The sequence below is a fragment of the Oreochromis niloticus genome, linkage group LG8 (assembly GCF_001858045.2).
Source record: "Oreochromis niloticus isolate F11D_XX linkage group LG8, O_niloticus_UMD_NMBU, whole genome shotgun sequence".
Classification (NCBI taxonomy): Eukaryota; Metazoa; Chordata; class Actinopteri; order Cichliformes; family Cichlidae; genus Oreochromis; species Oreochromis niloticus.
The window spans coordinates 2051536-2071992 of record NC_031973.2 but is presented as its reverse complement, the minus strand read 5'-3'; the positions used below and the strand labels follow the sequence as shown (position 1 = coordinate 2071992).

At 45.4% G+C, this 20457-nt stretch overlaps 2 protein-coding genes and 1 long non-coding RNA gene across 5 annotated transcripts in view; 1 reads left to right on the top strand and 2 right to left on the bottom strand.

Moving 5' to 3' along the window:
- prkg1b (protein kinase cGMP-dependent 1b) overlaps nucleotides 1-283 on the bottom strand; it is a 74910-nt gene extending 74627 nt beyond the window's left edge. The window contains exon 1 of the mRNA XM_025909757.1: nucleotides 2-283. The gene's annotated coding sequence lies outside the window, so the exon portion shown is untranslated. The remainder of the gene's footprint in view (nucleotide 1) is intronic.
- Nucleotides 284-4619: 4336 nt separating this feature from the next.
- a1cf (apobec1 complementation factor) lies at nucleotides 4620-19646 on the top strand. Of its 3 annotated transcripts, none has more exons than XM_003449491.4 (13): nucleotides 4620-4773; nucleotides 9130-9280; nucleotides 9368-9502; nucleotides 9592-9722; nucleotides 10903-11141; nucleotides 12581-12745; nucleotides 12888-12985; nucleotides 13137-13274; nucleotides 13768-13912; nucleotides 15031-15269; nucleotides 17287-17423; nucleotides 17512-17666; nucleotides 18078-19646. In XM_003449491.4, the coding sequence occupies exons 2-13, from the start codon at nucleotides 9179-9181 to the stop codon at nucleotides 18230-18232; spliced, it is 1839 nt and encodes a 612-aa protein (XP_003449539.1). In that variant the 5' UTR covers nucleotides 4620-4773; nucleotides 9130-9178; the 3' UTR covers nucleotides 18233-19646. The 3 variants fall into 3 exon arrangements, with proteins under 3 accessions (XP_003449539.1, XP_005471582.1, XP_003449538.1); XM_005471525.3 differs by having other exon boundaries at nucleotides 17512-17676; nucleotides 18078-18162; XM_003449490.4 differs by having other exon boundaries at nucleotides 4621-4773; nucleotides 15055-15269.
- On the bottom strand, nucleotides 5094-9123 carry LOC112847674 (uncharacterized). The gene is made up of 3 exons (XR_003221380.1): nucleotides 7083-9123; nucleotides 6734-6877; nucleotides 5094-5780 (listed from the first exon to the last, which is right to left on the bottom strand). It is a non-coding gene; the product is annotated as an uncharacterized LOC112847674 (long non-coding RNA).
- Nucleotides 19647-20457: the final 811 nt, after the last annotated feature.

The window sequence follows — 20457 nt, the reverse complement described above, 5'->3', positions numbered from 1 at the left end:
CCTTTATTTCCCATCAGGAAGAAGCACACAGAGATCAGCTTCATCAGCACGAAATTCGGGTGGATAACATCTTCAATTCGGTCTCTTTGACCTTGGAGGCAAAGAGGGTGGAGCCTAAACAACATCCAGGATCTCCTCAAACACAGCACCATAGAGGAACCTCCACCTTCACCTGTCAATGTCATGTTTGAATCACATGTAGCCTTCACACTGCACCGCTCTCTTTATATTTGTTTCACTTTTCACCCTCGGGCTCATTTCTCCACAGACCACAGACTCCAGCGGGCGCTGAGACGTCTCAGGGTGGAGTTCAGGTGGGAACACGAGTCCAGTGTTCAGTCAGAGTAACGTCTCTCCGCCTCTCCTGAACCCGGGCTGAGTCGGAATCAGAAGCTGGTGGAGGCAGATGGGTGTGGTTCTGATGGATGTTGCTGGAGCTCAGCAATGTGAGCAGGCCCACAGCTTCCTGAGTGAACGTGGTCATGTTTCCTGTGCACACGGTGTGCTGCAGGTCCACGGTTCGATGCCCTCTGTGGCACCCTTGCTGCCGTGCTGTGGTCTCTGCACGCTGCAGGGGTCAGCTGATCTGTTTTGTTGTTTGTGGAAATAAAGTTCTAGTAATTGGAGCAGTGGCTCATAAAATCAGCCACTTCCTTCAAAACCACATTTTTATGAACTTGCTTTTATGTGATGTTGTCTTTTATAGTCTTCCTTTATGATCCTTTATCAGCTCATCATCTTTAATGAGCTTTGTAAAGTTATTCATGTTTTCATTTTTAAGCATTTCTCTGTAATAATGGTCTCGTAGCTGAAATTCTTTTTTATTTTTTTAACAGTGAAGAAAAAACATTTCACAGAAAAACATGAAACAGCGTTTGTGTCTTTTATAAATAAAGTTATTAAAGAGCAGAAAGAGCGGCTGAAGGCCAGTTCAGGACTCCTGCTGTCGCGTGGCGCTCTCTGCTGGACGATCACTGTCATTACAGCAAACTGCAGACAAACTGTGGAACCAGCTTCCAATTTGAATTCAGGAGACAGACACTATCTCTACTTTTAAGATTAGGCTTCAAACTTTCCTTTTTGCATATAGTTAGGGCTGGACCAGGTGACCCTGAATCCTCTCTTAGTTATGCTGCACAGCACAATAAAGGTGGTGCAGGTCTGTGATGGCTGCTGGGGTCTTTCTGGTTTTCACATACTGGTGGCTGTGGGCGGCCTCTAGTGTGCAGTAACATGCTGAGCTGTGTGCTGGTTAAACGTGAGCACTGAGAAAGAAAATCATCTAAATATGGATCTGTGACGCGTCAGTATCCAGATTACTCTTCACCTCATTGGCAGCTGAGCTGCAGTTACACAGCTAACTGTGAAGCTCTCATTCACACACACCAGTCAAGAAATTATAAACACAGCGATAATTTAACGAAGCACGAAAATTTAAATATATGGCATTTGTTATAAAGCTGAGGTCAGTTTCACAGCCAAAACTACAGACTGAAGCAGGCTGAAAGGTCTCAACAGCAGCACATCACGCCACCATCTAAAGAACCAGCCGAGGAACAACACCAGTGGCATCCATCAGTCTGAAAGGTTACAGAGACATTTCTGAGGTTTTGGGACTCCAGTGAACCTCAGTGAGAACCGCTATCCACACATGGAGAAAACCTGGATCAGTGCCGAACCTTCCCAGGAGCGACCGGCTGGCCAAAATTATGCAGGAGGTCACAGAAGAACCTAAAACAACATCCAAAGACCTGCAGGCCTCATGCGGCTCAGTTAAAATCAGAGGTCACGTTGAACAATAAAAAAGAGGCTGGGCTAAAATGGCCTCCATGGGAGACTCCAAGGAGAAAACCAATGCTGACCAGCAAGATCACAAGTCTCGTCTCACATCTGCCAACTAACATCTGGAAGATCCCTGAGATTTCCGGGAGGTTTGAGTCCCGTTACATCAAACTAACAGCATTTTATAAAAACAACATCAGTGTCAAGTCTGTTACTGCTTCACTATCAGAATGTTCTGTGGTAACATCTGGACTGATGTGTTCACAGGCGGATGATTTTAATCATGGTTTTAAAGCCTGTAGGCTGCTGTCGCTATTTTCACCAGCTAACATAAGCCTGAAAGTGAGGCTACATGCAGTGATGCTAGTGTTAGCCATGCTAGTTCAATTCAATTCAGTTTTATTTATACAGCACCAAATCACAACAACAGTGGCCTCAAGGCGCTTTATATTGTAAGGTAGACCCTACAATAATACATACAGAGAAAACCCAACAATCATATGACCCCCTATGAGCAAGCACTTTGGCGACAGTGGGAAGGAAAAACTCCCTTTTAACAGGAAGAAACCTCCAGCAGAACCAGGCTCAGGGAGGGGCGGGGCCATCTGCTGCGACCAGGCTAGTGGGAGCCATGCTAGTGTTAGCTATGCTAGCGTGGCTAACACTAGCATGGCTCACCTTTAACAGGTGGTTCGGATGCACACTTGGAGAATGGGGCCTTCGTTTCACTGCAGAGTGCCTTCATGTTCGTCATCAGTGTTGGGCAAGTTACTTTGAAAAAGTAATTCAATTATAGTTACTAGTTACTTCTTCAAAAAAGTAACTGAGTTAGTAACTGAGTTACAATATTCTAAAAGTAATTAATTACTTGAAAAGTAACTATTGCGTTACTTTAAAAAAAAAAAAAAATGTTTAACCCTGTGGGGTCCAGGGTATAATTGGCCATTTTTAACTACTTTTGATTTTCTCTCCACATTTTACCTTTAAAAATTATTTACTTTGCCTTGTTTGGTATCATCCTTTTCAGCACAACCTCACGTGTCTGAATTTACAGTTATGTTCTCATGTTGACATACTGTATTAACACAATTGAGCTAAAATCAGACAAAAACCATAAAATCAGTGTAGAAAAAGTTATATTTTTACTGTAACAACCATAAACATGTTTAATGAATCATATTTCATAACTTTAAATGCAAATATTAATTGTCAATTTTAAAATCCTATGCACAAGTTTTGCAAACAACAAATTTATTTGCATCCATTTACCTTTTAACTTTATTTTTTTAAATAACTATTTCAAACTATTTACAGAACAATCAGCTGTTCTTCAATAAGATGCCACACAAATTATTTGTGCCACTCCCAAAAAAATAATTTCTGTCCACTACAAAGGAGAACATCACAGCCTGATACCTGCAGGTCTGACAGCAGCAGGTGTATCACTGCTGTTTCTACCTGGAGACAGCAGTCGCCTCATTGTTCTGACACACAACACAAAACTATCCACAACACTGCACACTAACTACACAAGACAACACATTAACTACACACTCCAAACACGCTAAACGTCACAAATCTCACATCTCAAAACTCTCTCTCTCCCTCTCTCTCTTTTTCTGCTCTCTCTCTCTCTCTCGCCGTCACTCCTAAAACTTCCCCTGTTTTGTTATGTTTTTTGCTCATAAGCAGAGAGTGCTTGCTGGCGCTAACGTGACGAAACTATTGAGGGAAAAACGCCGCGTATATCTTGTTTATCACGACTCTGGTTTTACGTGGCCTATCGACACAATTAAAAACTGGCACCTTGTTGCTTTGTCTTTAAGTGGTTGATTGGTGTGATTGACTTACCACGACTACTTTATTCTTCCTCAGTCAAACAGCAGCACTCGATTGTTTTGCCCCCTGAGCTCCAGGTGTTGTGCTAGACAGTGATCGTGATTACCGTCCGCGGGAGCGCGCAGCTGCTTAAAGCTGTAGGGTCCAGATTACTTACAGCTACTTCCTGCAGCTGATATAAGATGCGGTAAGCTGAACACAGCTTCAACCGTCTGTTTGTTGAAAAATAGTAACGGACCGCGTTTCCTTGTTAGTAACTGTAACGCCGTTGTAACGATAGGAATAGTAATTAGTTAGATTACTCGTTACTGAAAAAAGTAACGCCGTTAGTAACGCCGTTACTTGTAAGGTCGTTATTCCCATCACTGTTCGTCATATATCCATGCTGGACATTTTAAGACAGGCAACGTCGAGGTAAATGTGCAAATGTCCAAACTCTTCTCAAACTGTTGCTGCAAGGACATAACAACTCACAGAAAAGCTAATGAAGAAGCTAGTCCAGTAGCTGCTACGTAAAGGAGTACAATGAGCATTTTAAATGTCAGAAGACAAAACAATCTACAAAAATCTACACAAAATTTTTTTATGTCTATTTACTTATTTTTATTACATTAAAAACAAAAAACAGATTTTGAAAATGATTTTTATTTTATTTATTTTTTTAAATTTAGTTATTTAATAGTCATTGTGTGACTCTCCTGCTCCTCCATAGTTTTTAACATGGGGATCTTTACTAGCGGCAGCGTTGGGTCTCTAGTGGATGTCAGAGGAACTGCAGGGTTCTGAGATCTGAGTCAGAACCACGACCAGGTTTTAGGCCCTGGGTTAAAAACCTGACCACATGTTTGTGTGCTGTGAAGAGACGTTTGCAGGACACTCCACAAGTATGTGTGTGTGTGGGTCTATATTTGCATGCATGTGTGTGTGTCTCCACAGATAGCAGCGGGTTAAACATTAACGCTGGGCAGCTCGTAAAGCTAACACGAAGACAGTGAACCTTTGGAGTTTGATATGATGTGATCACACACACACACACACACACACACACACACACACACACACACAGAGGCCCCTGATGACACGTGAACACACACTCGGCGCTCAGAATGACACAGCTCTGATCGGAGGGAGGTGATCTCTGAAATTGCTCAGGTGAGTTTTTGTCTCTCTTTCATGCAAATAAAGTTTTTTAGGTTTGAATTTTATATTTTAAATACAGAGAGAGAGGGAGAGTGTGAACAGGTAAAGTGAGGGTCGTTCTTCCTCTCTTCTTCGCTGGTGTCTGTGAACAGTAGCCGTCACAGAGGCTAAAAGCGGCTAGCTGAGCAAACAGGCCGGCCGGGGTTAATGGGTGTTTTAATGGAGAGAGTGAGAGTGCTAAGTAAATGTCTCTCTACCGCTGTGTGAAAAAAGAGAGAATGTGAGCGAGTGTCTCTCGACCCATAGAAACACCTGAAATTTAATTCCAAACGTGCGAGCCGAGCCGACAGAGCAGCAGCTTTTTGCCGCTGTGCTGCCGAGTTTACATTTATTTTGAAACATCAGAAATAAACACAAACAAGCACAGAGTCGAGTTTCTGTCTGCGTTGGGTTTCAAGCTTAAAAAGAGTCATGCTCACATTCATACAGAAGAAGCTTAAAGTAACATATTTACTACTCAGTTTAATCCAAACAGAAGCTGAACTGTAACTTATTATTATCATAATCCAGTAATTAATCATGAACTAGTGCCACATTTAGTCAGAGTTTAATTTTTTTGTATTGTAATTGACTGTCTATAAAGATGGAAACTGCTGCAGCACATTAAACCTGCACTCCTCCTAATGCCCAGCAGGGGGCGACTCCTCTAAACTCTGACTGTATAGAAGTCTGTGAGAAAATGAGCGTCCTGCTCAGCTGATCTGGGTTCAGTCGCTGCTTTCAGGTCAGACTGAAGAAAACAGGAAGTTTATTTTGGAGATTTTGGTCCCGTCAGAGTCCGAGAGGAACAGGAAGGAGGAGGAGGGCGGGGCTACCTGTGACCGGTAGATCCACCTGTCACTCATCAACTCGTCCAGTTTCAAAACAGGAAAATACTCCGTCTGTAAAGTCAGCCATCGGGAATCAGCAGCGAGTAGTTTTTCATTTCACTTTGAAGATCACCAGGACATTAAAAAGACCTGAGGGGAAACGAGCGAGGTCACTGCTCGGACTTTAATTTGAAGACAGACAGGAAACACAGTCTAAGAGCGAGCTGCGGCGTTTTAAAGGACAGGAAGTAGTTTGTTTTCATCCAGTGCTGCAGTCAGCTGGAAAAACATCTTATTAACATCCCATCTCATTTAGTGACAGCTGAACGTTCCTGATGTTTATTACAGCTGCAGCTGTGTGAGCCACACTGGAGTTAGGGTCAAAGGTCAACTTTTCTGAACAGAGCATAAACACTCTGCAGCTTGTTTGCTGCCTCAAACACACACCGTGGTCTTCAACGGGTCACCTGTGCAGATGTGCAGACACAGATGTGCAGATTTGCAGATGCAGATGTGCAGATGTGCCTGTGCAGATGTGCCTGTGCAGATGTGGCTGTAGTGGTTCAAACGTGGTGAAAGGTTAAACAGCGCAGCAGCAGAGATTACTCAGAGCTGCAGCTCACACAGGCTGATAAGGCAGATTTGCTGAAAGGCATGCTGGGATTTGTAGGAGAAGATGGAGGTCATGACTGTGGGGCTGGGAGTCATTCATTTATTCTTTCATCATTGTGAACAACATTACATTTTGATTTAGGTTAATTTTTTTACCTTTAACTGATACTTTATTGGTATTTATATTAATACATCATATTTTTACACAGTTGTTATAAATGTATATACATATATTTAATTATAGGTTACATTATATTTTAAGACAATTTAGTTATATAATTTTTTATTGAATCCATGTATTTTGACATTATTTTGATCTTCTACCCTGAAATTTGAACTTTTATGTTATTGTGAACACTTCCACATGAATGTTGAACGATTTCAATATAAAATGTCAGAGTTTTGATATCATATCCCAGAACGCATGCTCATGTTATTTTTGGTCTCATTCTGTCAGGATGTATTGATAAAGATGTAACACACCAGCTTACCTAATCTCGACTGTGATGCATCGTGTAAATCATTCTGACTGACTGAAGTTTTAAGTAATGAAGGTTTTATGAAGCCTGTCGTTGACTTCTGGGCGCTGATGGGCTTCCATACTCACAGCCGTGGCCTCTGCTCTCTCTGTCTGACTGGATAAAAATGAAAACATGTTTTTTGACTGAAAAACTGAAAATGTCAACAGATTCATGACCAGCTGAAGAAATACAGATCTCTTTGGGCGTCAGCTCTGTTTGCCAGCTGAACGCCCCTCTGTCAGCCGTGCTGATTGGTGGATCTCAGCAGCAGGTGACTGAGTCCAGCTGATGTTTTTCCACGCGCTGACTCTCAGCTCACCTTAAACTTCCTTGTGTGTTCACAGAGCTCCCAGACACAATCAGCCAAACACTGCGCGTGACTCCCACCACCAGCTGATGTCCAGTACGAGTTGTTCTGTGCTTAAAGAGCTTTGATTTTCAGGAGTTTGGGACCCAGAGCTGGGGAGCGCTCTGAGGTCACAGCCCCCGTCAAAGATCAGAGCAGACACAGGCAACGCCCAAACTGGAGGGCAGTTTGATAAAGGCCGGGGACAGAGCTACGACCGACCCACCCCTCCTGCAGAGGAGAGGGCGTCTCTGTGCTCGTGTCTGTCTCTCCTCTTTTTAATGAAACTCTTCTGTGCTCAGCTTTTTATCACCGTTATTCTGATGCAGCGTGAGACTGAGCTGTCATAGAAACAAGAACACAAATATATTAGAAATTTGTCAAAAACCTGTTAAAAACGTACATTTATATTAACGGGCACACAGGACTTCGACCACTAAAACTGCGATTCTGAATAAAAATAATAACAACAATGATCATATCTTACTATTGAAAATATCACAGTGGTTAAAGCGCACACTCGAGGAATAACTGTAATAATTCATGAACTTGACACTGGTGTCATAAATATATTGAGCGCTGTGGCTGCAGCAAAGACCTGAAGTCTTCAGAGTAGAAGCTGAGGATCAGGACTTTAACAGCGACCTGACCTCTGACCCCTGCTGTGGACCGATCACCCCAGACGTTCTCTTTTTGGTGTCTTCTTGCTGTCATGTGATGGCGATTGTCTCAGTGTGAACTTTCATTGGGGACAGTTTAACCGCGGTCCTCCATCTTTCTGTGCTCATGTGTTTAAATCTCCACCTGTCAGCTAGCCTAGCTTCACTAACCCTCCAACCTCGCTGCTGTTTAACCTGTCCCAGGTTCTTCAGTCAGAACGTGGAGTATCACCTTTACATGGAAGCTAGCAAGCTAACTAACTGGTTCAAACATCGTTTTGAACCTAAACTCTAAACGTTACGGACGATCTCATTGTTCCCGTATTTCCACAACAGCAACAGATGTTCTTGTGCATGGAAATATGTAAATGACATGTAGTCATTACTGATGAGTGGCTGAATGTTCTAGGTCTCTTCATAGTAAAAGGGCATTCTTCCTCCCTGCTGTCGCCAAGTACTGCTCACAGATGATGGTTTGTTCGCTGTGTAATGCTTTATAATTAGAGATATTTATAATTCAATCATTTAAATAACTGACTCTTAAAATCATGTCAGTACATTCATCATAAACCCGGCAGCATCGGCCAAAGTCCACGAGGTCGTTCTCTGTCTCTGCATCATCGGCTGACTGTGTGCTGTCCTGTGGTTCCTGTAAATAAACTGCAAAGACACAGATACACAGACCGACTGTTTGTTTTTGCCTTCATCTCATTCCCAAACTGGGAGGACTGGGACCATTTTCTGTCCCAGGCTGTGGTTAGAGGGTTCAGGTTTGAGGTTTGTTAGAGAGGAGTGTGTTATTCATTCATAAACACAGGATTTATAAATGTGCTGGCTTCACATTTGAAGCCTGGCATGTTTTCTCTCAGTGTTACAGTGAGACGGGCTTCCAGCCTGCAGCTTTCCACAGTCTCTGTCAATGATTACCGAGCAGACCTTGACCTCCCTGCAGCGCTCTTCAAAACACGACTCGTGTATGCCGTTCAGACCAGCAGCTCCTCCTTGACTGCTGTTCGACCACGTCAGTGACAAAAGCTGCTGAAACCACCCAGCGTCTCCCGCATCAGTGTCTGCACGTAAATGCATCTAAAGCAGCTTCGTTTAGATGTGCAGAGGTCCAGCTCAGGGACTCAGTCCGGTCACTTTCAGTGTGGAATAAAACCATCAGCACGACATCAAATGAACATTTAACGTCCCTCGAACATGTTACAGTCTGATGCTTGCAGTGATTTGTATTCAAACAGGTGTGACTGCATTGTGTGCAATGCTCCGGCACATTATTGGACGACACGTGCAGGCAGACCAGTTCACAGCTATTTGCATTCATAATAACACCTTTGCTGTACTTTATTGTCTTCCAGTGAGCACCGCTAATTTCCCTGATTTACATATCGCTGTCAATCACACTCAATGGATTCCAATCAGAAAGCAAGCGGGGACGGACTGGCGGGGACGCAGAAGGAGGCGGCGCTTCGTTCACTCATGCAACGAACTGGATACCAGCTGCGGCAGGTACGTGGACCCTCCGACCGAGGAGACAGCAGCACGTGTCTGTTACTGCTCCTGAATGCTTTTCATGTTTTTCTGCTGCCGCTTCAGGAGAACGGTCAGCGGCGGTACGGCGGCCCACCTCCAGGCTGGGACGGCCCCCCACCGGAGAGGGGTAGCGAGATCTTTGTGGGGAAACTGCCGAGAGATCTGTTTGAAGATGAGCTGGTTCCGCTGTGTGAGAAGGTCAGAGAACCACGGATAAGGATTCGGTCACTGTGATGTCCCTGGGGGTGTTGTTTCATCTGTTTGTGCTTCCCTCTCCATCTCTTCAGTTTGGAAAGATCTACGAGGTGAGGATGATGATGGACTTCAACGGGAACAACAGAGGTTACGCCTTTGTCACCTTCAGCAACAAACAGGAGGCCAGGGCTGCCATGAAGCAGCTCAACAACTATGAGATCAGGTGATCCCTCCTTTATCTTTATTTGTACTGATAAATGAAAGGATAACTGAGCTCTCAGAAACACATCGGCAGGCTTCAGGTCTGCTTTTTTTCAGTCACTGTCAAAGAAATGTTAGAGTTATTTTTCTAGTAACCGTTCACAACTGCAAAAATAATGGAGCAGCAAACTAAGAAGCACTGAGTACCCAAACAACCTGACCAGCAGTCATCTTTAATGTGAGCACCTTCTTCTGAATGTGGAGCAGATTTGGTTCAAGAGTCGTGACTCACCTGACTTCAGCTCATATAAGTCTTTAGTTACAACAACCAGAGTCAAACCAGTCAGGCGACTAGTCAAACCTGGGAGTCCAGCCTGGTTCTGATTCCTCATTGGTGCCTGCATTGTTGAGAGAATCATCAGTTAACATCGGTACAGACTAACAGTACCCACCTACCATCACTCTACCAGCAGGCCATCCCCCTACAGCAAGGGTGGGGAACCTCAAGGGTCGGTGTCCTGCAGGTTTTAGATCTCACCCTGGGTCAGCACACCTGAATCACATGATTAGGTCATTATGAGGCCTCTGGAGAACTTCAAGACATGTTGGGGAGGTCGTTTAGCCATTTAAATCAGCTGTGTTGGATCAGTTACAGATCTAAAAACTGCAGGACCCCGGCCCTTGAGGCCTGGAGTTCCTCACCCCTGACCTACAGCCTATCAACTGACCAACTAACCTTCTATGACCCACTAACCAAACACCCAAACCCTACAACCTTTAACCCTGCCAGTGACCTAACTAAAATTATTCTACCAATCCACCAGAAACACCCAAACTACGTAATGGTCCAGAGGAGAGGAAACCAGAGCAGATACGTGTCCAAAATCCAAATGTTCATCACATTTAGAGCAAGTCAGCCGATACAGTGAACAGTTTAGGCAGGAAGCAGCAGAGCAAGGAGAGCTTCTTTATCTCAAAATAGACCTGGGAGTATTACACCGGGGAAACAGATGGTGCAGGTACCCGAGTGTTTTTAACACAAAAGAAAAAACCTTAACAAATAAACCCAAAGTCTTGGGTTGTGGTCACAGTCCAGTACAAACATAGAAACACCCAAGTGCCAATCAGCAAAGACCTAACAAACCACCTTAGCCAGCTGGGATCCCGTTTGAGCTTGAACCAAATCTTTCTCTGGCCCACAGGAACGGACGCCTCCTTGGCGTTTGTGCCAGCGTCGATAACTGCCGCCTCTTTGTTGGCGGGATTCCCAAAACCAAGAAGCGAGAGGAGATCCTGTCAGAGATGAAGAAGGTCACCGACGGCGTCGTCGATGTCATCGTGTACCCCAGCGCCGCCGACAAATCCAAGAACAGAGGCTTTGCTTTTGTCGAGTATGAGAGCCACCGAGCAGCCGCCATGGCCCGCCGCAAACTGCTGCCAGGTACCAAACCAAACTCAAACTTGAGTTTTCTTTGCTAATGTACAGTTATAATTCCCTCTCTGACTTCAGGAATGATTCAGTGAAGAACTCCAAAAATAAGATGTTTTCAAAGGATCTGGTAAAATTGGTTCAGTTATCCCCTAAAACTTGAAGGCTCTGTTGATCAGCTGGTTCCAACTTCCTGTGGTGCTGGAGACACTGAGCAGATGCAGCTGCAGTGGTTTAGCTAACAAGCCCTTGACACCGGCAGCGAGCAGTTAATTTTCCTTAGGCGGCCACATGAGGGCCTCACCAATAAATTTATAACAAATTGATATTGAGTTCAGCTGTAACTCTCCACCCGGCTTCACGCTGTCTAATACCTTGTAAAGTAAACCTAACGCAATAAAAAAATTCCAAAGTCTCTTTTTGGCTGGCTGTAAGACTGCATTATCATGGGCCAATCACAGCCTGTGACACAATGTCCAATAGAAGAAGAGCTTAGATGGGCTTAATGATAAGATAACTGCTGTTTCAGATAGACCCATAAATACACCCAAAGCTGTTGGTTTGTTACACTATCTGATTCTCCTGGAGTCTAAAGCTGAAAGTCTCAGAGATAAGATACAGAAACAGCTTTACTGCTTCTCCACAGGAAGATCATGCTCACTGTGCAACATTAAGTCGGCTCATGCGGGTGGAAAGCCATGACACCGTGCCTCCGAAATCTGGCGTCCAATCATAGCGCCTTCCTGCTGAAGTTAAAGAGCGTCTGCCTCGTTAGCATCTTACTCGGTTTCAGACCCTGAACCCGACACCCACAAACATCACCAGCATGTCCAGAGGACAATTACACGCTCTAGATAAAGCCAGTATGTTCCTCTGACGTCCAGCAGAGGCAGCAGTGAGTCAGTCCCATAGACCCTCATGTTAAACCTTTACAGCAGAAATAAATGTGTTTACAACCTGATACATAAACTGTTTGGTCTTTATAGATAATTTCCCTTTCATAACATCTGTTTTTATAACTCACCTATTTAAATTGTATTAAGGCTTAAACTTTACCTTTTTCGGGGCGTGGCCTCTTTGAGTGGCAGGTGGATGGTGACACAGGTGGCTGTAGCTGCTAGCTGTCTGCTAGCTTCAACTGAACTGCTCCTCTGGATCGTGTTTGTGTTGTTGGAGCCTTTAGGAGCATTTTCAGTGACATCATGTGACCAATAACATGGCTGCTGTGAGGTCGCTGTACTGTCCAAGATGTCTGAGCTCAGTTTGAGTGAGGATTTATTTGGATGTTACTGATCAGCAGTAATTAGCAGGTATAGCAGCAGGTATAGCAGTAATTAGCCCCTCCCCCTCAGCTGAGGGGGAGTGGCTTCAGACACCAGTTTACAAGTCGAGGATCACAAAGAGAACAATCCCTCCCAGACCTGATCGTGAGTCTCCGTCTTTTCTCTTAGGTCGTATCCAGCTGTGGGGTCACGCCATCGCTGTGGACTGGGCGGAGCCTGAGGTGGAGGTTGATGAGGATACCATGGCAACAGTGAAGATTCTGTATGTGAGGAACCTGATGCTGCAGACGACAGAGGAGACCATCGAGAAGGAGTTCAACAGCCTGAAGCCAGGTTCGATCAAAGCTCTGATGTCAGATTGTCCCTGAATGCGTCATGTTGTCGCTCGTTTTTGTAGCTGAACTGAGGATTTTGAAAGATAAAAGTTTAAAAGAAATGTGGTTTTAAAAAAGTGCTTGTTGTGTTCGTGCTGCAGGCGCAGTGGAGCGAGTGAAGAAGATTAGAGACTACGCCTTCGTCCATTTCACTCAGAGAGAGGACGCCATCAACGCCATGAAAGCGCTCAACGGGAAGGTCAGCAAGGCCCAACATTTACTCCTTCCTCTATTTTCAGGAATCAAAATCAGGTTTGATTACATTTATGCTGTAATCAGTGGACACCTGTATATTGACCCTGAGGAGAAGGTTTCTGAAAGCCTCAAAGACTGACCAGGATCTCCTGCAGGTGGTGGACGGCTCTCCCATCGAGGTGACGCTGGCCAAGCCGGTGGACAAAGACAGCTACGTTCGCTACACCAGAGGGACGGGAGGCCGGGGAGGCTCTCTGCTTCAGACCGACTACACCTCCTACACGCTGGGACAGGTGAGTCATCGATGAATGTCATGTGACACAATGTTTGACCAACAGGAAGCCAACAGGCACTCTGAGTTATTCCTCCTATCAGGGCAGCTTTCAGTGATCCACAGCTCAAAATAATCCTTCTGTAGCTGATACTGAGCCTTGGTGCAGCCCCTCACTGCATTTCCTGTCTGGAACAAGCTATTTTAGCTCCTCCCCCTTTAAGACAATTTCCTTCTGACTTGCTGTCACTCACAAACAGAAGGGTTGAACAGCAGGTGGGCGTGGCTTCCATGTTCCTGACTGAATAAGGATACCTAAGAGTGCTTAGATCAGGGTTACTGAACACAGACTGAGCTCATTATTAGCAGCTTGACGTTTAACGTGAACAACAGCAGATGTGACAGGAAACACAGAACACTGAAACTGTGAGCGTAGACCTCGTTATGGTGCTCGAGGAAACTCGTATCTGCTTCCTGTTAAAAAGTACAAATACACATCTTTCTCTCTTCTATAGATGTACGACCCCTCGGCGGCGTACCTCGGTGCGCCGGTGTTTTACGCCCCTCAGGCCTACACAGCCATACCAGCTCAGTTCCGCTTCCCAGCAGCCAAAGCTCACGTTGGAGGTCGAGGTCTGATCCGGACGCCGTCGGTCCGAGGTGAGGACGCCCTTAGAGCATGTGTGATCTCTGAATGCCTGCAAAGACAGCTCGCACTCACCTACAGAATAAAAGCACTCTGAGACTGAAAGAGCAGGTAGGCCCTCTGTAGAGAAGCCTTGGGGACAGACTAATGCTTGGCTAACCACAGAGAACGCACATATGTCAGTGAAACACAGAGCTGACTCATAGAAACAAACAAGTCCACATTATTTCTAATGGCCTGACTCTAAAAGGGAAATGTGTCTACTGAGTGCCACTACCATACCCCACGCTCGCCGTGTCACATGACCCTACCACCATCTTTTATATACAGTCTACGAGCTGGAGAGGGTTTATTTCTGAGGAAAACGCAGAATCCGCCTGAATATTGTGATTAGATGGATCCACAAGTTTACTTTAAAAATCTTTGTGTTTCTCTGAGTAAAAGCCTCCAGCGCTCAGCTTTGAACCTGCTCTGCCTCTGATAGGCTGCTGCGCTTCAGTGCTTCTGTGTGAGTCTGAGCTCGCTCTGCATCCATCAGCACTTTCAGATTTTAGTTTTATGCTGCAGAGCTTCAAACATAAAAGAAAGCTCCAAAATGTTTCTGCACAATCAAACAGACTTCTGATGGTGAACTGAGAGTTTGTGAAGCCCCGCCCCTGAACACTGACTGTCCAATCACAGATCAGTCAGAGTGAGTCCTCTCAGTGGGCCTGCAGGACTGTGACTTTAAAGTGTCCGAGTCTCAGAGGTAACCCTGCTGCTGCGTGGAGGCTGGAGGCGGGGCCTCAGAAACCATCATATCACCTGTGTCGTGAGCTGAGGCAGTTCAGCTGAATCACAAACACGTGATGATGTGTGAATGTTTTTCTGAAGCAGGAATCAAAAACAGATCCACGAATCACCGAGAAGTTTCTGTCAATTCAGGCTCGAATGAATTTAAATACCTGAAACTTAATCATGCAGGAAATGGTAATCGTCAACGAGCAGCAGAAGAAGAAGGGCAGGTGTGCTGTTACCGTGGTTACCACTGTACCTGTTTGCTCCGATCTGATAATTGTCTGGCTGTGTGATTCTTCTTACGGCTGATTTCCGATGATTTGATTGATTTCACTGCCTTTTCGATTTCCTGTAGAAATTTACATGACTGTACCTGTAGGGGCTGCGGGGGTGCGGGGACTGGGTGGGCGGGGCTACCTGGCCTACGCTGCTGGGAGCGGAGCCGTGGGGAGAGGCGGTGGTGGTGGTGGTGCCTCCTACGGGCTGAAGGCAGACAAGCAGCAAGAGGAGAAGTTGTACGATCTTCTGCCGGGAATGGAGCTGACCCCGATGACCCCAAACCTGAAGGCCACCGCCGTCAAGCCTGCACCACAGGTAACAGGACACACCTGACCGGGAGGCCTTTAATTGTTGGTGTGGCACAAAAATTCAGAGCAGAAAAATTCATTTCGGTTTTATTTATATATTTATCATAATGTAAGTATAGAGACTCTACAGTTATACAGAGAAAACAATCAGACCTGGAGGTCCCTTTACTACGGTTCGGAGCCGCGGACCTGTTTTATATACGCGCGGAATAGTTTTCTCTAAAAGATCACTGCAAAAAGTGCAGCCTTACCTAATGTCCACCTACTGTTACTCATTTATATTAAGATTTAAACATCTAGTTGGTATTGGTATGGTGAGTAACCAGCAAAAGTAATAAATCACACAGCAATAGGACATTCATGTAGCTGTAAAAAGCATGATAATATAATAGGTAATCCAAAGTATTCAGAATACGTTACTGTCACTGAGTAACGTAACGGAATACGTTACAAAATACATTTTGGGGCATGTAATCTGTAATCTGTAGTGGAATACATTTTAAAAGTAACCTTCCCAACACTGCTGGTCCTGGCCTGATGCGTCACATGACCTCACCTGGGCCAGCGTTACCCAGGCCTAAGCACCTGGGCTGAGTAAAAACGAGCCTGGCCTCCTGTGGGGCCGTAGGGTCACCTCTGTGCTTCAGATAGGCTCCTTGTCCGTTAGTTCCCACTTGGATCGACTCGGCTCCGATCGACTGGTTTTCCATTACTTTCAAGTACTACCTAATGTACATTGTTGTCATCATACCAACGGGGCCGAACGTCCCGTGGCATAATTGGTATGTGACACAAACGCTCAAACAAAGGTGGAGCGCTCGTGTCGCATACCAATTATGCGAGGTGGAGGCGATGATATACCTGCTGCTCGGTCTGAGGCTTTTTCTCACACTCTGGGACCACGGCGTTGTTTTTGGAGACATTTGGCGGTTTCGATTTTTGTGAAAGAGATGCAATCCTGACTCCTCAAGTAATGTCACTGACCAGCCAATCGGTGGCATGCAGTCTGACAATGTCACATTTTAGTGACTGCTCAGATCACTATGACCTAATGGAAATCCTTGAAAACTCTGGTGAGTCGATCCAAGATGGTACTAATGGAAAAGTGTCCATGCAGTCAGGCTAACGTCAGCCCACAGCTCAGGGTCAGGAGGCAGCGTCCTGGTCTGTCTGTGGCCATCTGGCTTCATCAGGTGCACTGGGGTGGTTCACAGCTGGAGGAGAAGCCTGATGCCACAGAGTGCCCACTGCAATCTGAGAATTTCTCTCCCCCAAAATAACCCACAGCAGTCAGGTGTGCATGAAGGGGAAAACTCTGAATCTTTTAGCGCCACTCAGTCAGTCATGTGACCTGATCTACAGCAGTGAACATGGACCGCATGATGCCTTCATGGCACTGCAGGAAATATCACACCTGATGAGAACCTCTGACAGTGAACAGCTGATACAGCAACCAGGGATGAGGCTCCACCTGGTGGCGATATTCCACATATATATTTTCTGAGTTTTTGTTCCGATGAACTGTCAGTGAGGGAGACTAGGAGACATTAGGATCAAATTAGCAAAGGCCTGATGTATTCATCCGCGGGAAAAACTAAACCTAGAGCAGTCTGACGATACTGAAGCTGTCAGGATTTATTAAATGCTGCTCATTTAAAAAGAAAGGAAGAACAAACCTTTCAAATTAAAACACTAAAATGTACAAAATATATTTTTATATTTAGTCAAACAGACTCTCCTTGTACTTTTATACTTTTAGCTCTCATGCACCATTACTGTCAGGACTACGAAATACCATGTAAATACTGCCTGTCTGTCCTCCTGCCCGTCCACCTGCCCGTCCTCCTGTCTGTCTGTCCTTCGGCCCGTCCTCCTGTCTGTCCTCCTGTCTGTCCTCCTGCCCGTCCTCCTGCCCGTCCTCCTGTCTGTCCTCCTGTCTGTCCTTCTTCCTGTCCTCCGGCCCGTCCTCCTGTCTGTCCTCCTGCCTGTCCTTCTGCCTGTCTGTCCTCCTGTCTGTCTGTCAGGTTCTGGAGGAGCTCTGTCAGAAGAATAACTGGGGTCAGCCGGTCTATCAGCTGCACTCTGCCATCGGTCCTGACCAGAGACAGCTCTTTCTCTACAAGATCACCATCCCAGCTCTGGCTACTCAGTACCCCAACGTGTAAGCACATCTCACCTGTCTGATCACCTGCCTGCTGTTCAGCCGGACGCAGGGCTGACTGTCCACCTGTTCACGTGTCTCTCTGCAGCCATCCCTTCACCCCTGCTAAGCTGTGCGCGGGCGTAGAAGAGGCTAAAATTCACGCGGCCGAACACACCCTGCAGACGCTCGGTGTGCAGGCGGAGGGCGCCACCGATGCCAACTGTGCTACTGCGGCTGCTGTGGCGGCAGTAGCCTTCCCAGGTATGTGAAGGTCCGTACCCAAAGCCAACTAACGCTTCACTCAACTAACCGCTGACAGACGCTCACCTGCAGGCCCCAAACACCAAGGACTGTATATAAAAGATGGACGTAGCTTCAAAGTCTGCCAGATGGAGCGAGTGCAGATGACCAGCAGGGGGCGCCTGCTGTGTGATTGTAAGTGAACTCTCTCCTGATGACTATCAATTCGTCTAAATAAAACACGAAGTTTGTTCCTCCTCCTGCAGAGGACGAGAGACTTCACTAAACAGGAGGTGACATCACAGCGGCTACGTCCATCTTTTATATACAGCCTGTAGAAATACTGAAGCTAAAAGGCTTCGATGGGATCAGAACAGTTAAAGATTTGTCCTGAAACAGGCAGTGCTGAGTTTGCATTGTTTGTCCCTGCAGGATACACACTGGCGGGCCCGGCGTCGACGGCGGTTGCCTCCCAGCTGAAGCAGGCCGTATCTCTGGGTCAGGACCTGACCACCTACACCACCTACGATGGTTACCCCGCCTTCGCTGTGGCGGCTCGTCACACTGACGGATACGGTGTTTTCTAGAGCAGCGGTTTCAGAAGAAGAACGCCCACAGGATGCTTTGATGCACTTTTCAAACTTCCTGAAAGTACAACATGAAATCTGATTGGCTCGTTATAGATACCAGTGCTCAGTCAAACCCAAACAAAAGGAAACAAATGCGCGCCTTCATGCTGAGGTCCAAACTCTCCAGAACTCAGCGGTTTGAGTCTCACAGGAAGCCGCTGCCAGAAAACGTCTCGGACTCGTCAGCCCCTTCTTCTTTCTCCACGCGTCGCTCTCTGCTCTCCAGCTTCCTGTAATCCGAATCATGGCCGTGGGTTTCCACGGTTTCGTCATTGATTAGGCAGCCCATGATTGGCTGTGATTGGTCGATTTGAATTCACGTTTGGATCGGTTTTTTTCCCTCATAGCGTGTTTACAGCATTGAAGTGTAGCTCAGTCATTTTTTCGCCATCGCCTTCGTGTCGCTCGGTTTTTTACTGAAGACTTGTGACCCGTGTTTTAAAAATCTAAGACCAGTATTTAAGTTCCTGTTTCAGTTTGTTTCAGCCAACATTTTTAAAAAGCTGTCTTGTAAAACTGCTGTCTTCACCGGCCGGCTCTCCATCTGAGTCAGAGAAAGTCAGTAAAATAAAGTTGAAATGAACCAGTTTAAGTCTCTCAGCCAGCTGAGAAATGAAGCATGCTCTCAGTTCATATCCCTCCTGATCTCCAGTTAACAGAAGCTGGATCAGAAACGTCGTCCCTGCTGTTAGAGTGAATCCCCATGAAGAAGTTCAGTTGCTCTTACTTTGTGGATGTGGAGCTGCTGAATTCGTTCTGGTGTCTCTGAGGCTTCACTCCATAAACACCTGCTGATGCCGTGATGCTCGTCTCGTCGCTCTTTCATTGTTTTTTATCTGTTTTAACTTTTCCTTCATTCACGTCCACTACCACTAACTGAACCAGAGTTTATTATCTCTGGTTTAGTTAAACACTTGGTTAACTAAAGTTACTAAAGCTGGTTCATGCCTCTAATAAAAGTTTAATGAGTTTCCATGCTTGCTTTGAGGGAGGCGATTGACCTTTGACCTGTCAGGACACGGCGATGTCGTTGATTCGTGTTGACTTTTATTCTTAAATGTTTCTGGAGAGTTTTAATCGACGACACCGAGCTGTGAACGCGCCGAAGCAGAGACAGTATTAAAGTGTGTGAAGCACTTAGAGCTTATTTTTATACCAGGAGAAAGAATGAATATCCTCGCTGTGTTTGTACGAATGGATTTTAGTCATTTTCTGTAATAATTGACTAGGAAACTGAAACATGGGAAACTGAATCAGTGCTTATCTGTCGAGCTAATTCTGCAGGTTTCTCACATCGTGAAAGGAAATCGCTGCAACACATTGTCGATTTTTAATCATCGTCTCAAAATGAATAAAATAAGATCTAAATACACAGCAGCTCCCCCGTGTCTTCTTTGGAAGCTCAGTGACAACTGAAGAAATGAGAGCAAAGGACAGTGATGGAAGCTGGTTCCACAGAAGAGGGGCCTGAAAACTGAAGGCTCTGCCTCCCATTCTACTTTTAAATACTCTAGGAACAACAAGTAGGCCTGCAGTGTGAGAGCGAAGTGCTCTAATAGGGTGATATGGTACTACAAGGTCATTAAGAGAAGATGGGGCCTGATTATTTAAGACCTTGTATGTGAGGAGCAGGATTTTGAATTCTGGATTTAACAGGAAGCCAATGAAGGGAAGCCAAAACAGGAGAAATCTGCTCTCTCTTTCTAGTCCCTGTCAGGACTCTTGCTGCAGCATTTTGGATCAGCTGAAGGCTTTTCAGCGAGTTTTTAGGACATCCTGATAATAAAGAATTACAGTACTCCAGCCTGGAAGTAATAAATGCATGAACTAGTTTTTCAGCATCTCTCTGAGACAGGATATTTCTAATTTTAGAGATGTTGCACAAATGGAAGAAAGCAGTCTTACATATTTGTTTAATATGTGCGTTGAAGGACATGTCCTGGTCAAAAATGACTCCAAGGTTCCTCACAGTGTTACTGGAGGCCAAGGTAATGCCATCCAGAGTAAGAATCTGGTTAGAGATTCAAATTGGGAGTCACGTGGTATCAGGAATGGCTGCGTCGTAGAGAAGCTCTGAACCCCAGCCAATAATATAATGGAAATTAAATTCTGAAACAACTCCTACTACTCCTACTATGATACCACTCGACGTTGGGAAACATTAAAGTAAATTTGGGACGGAA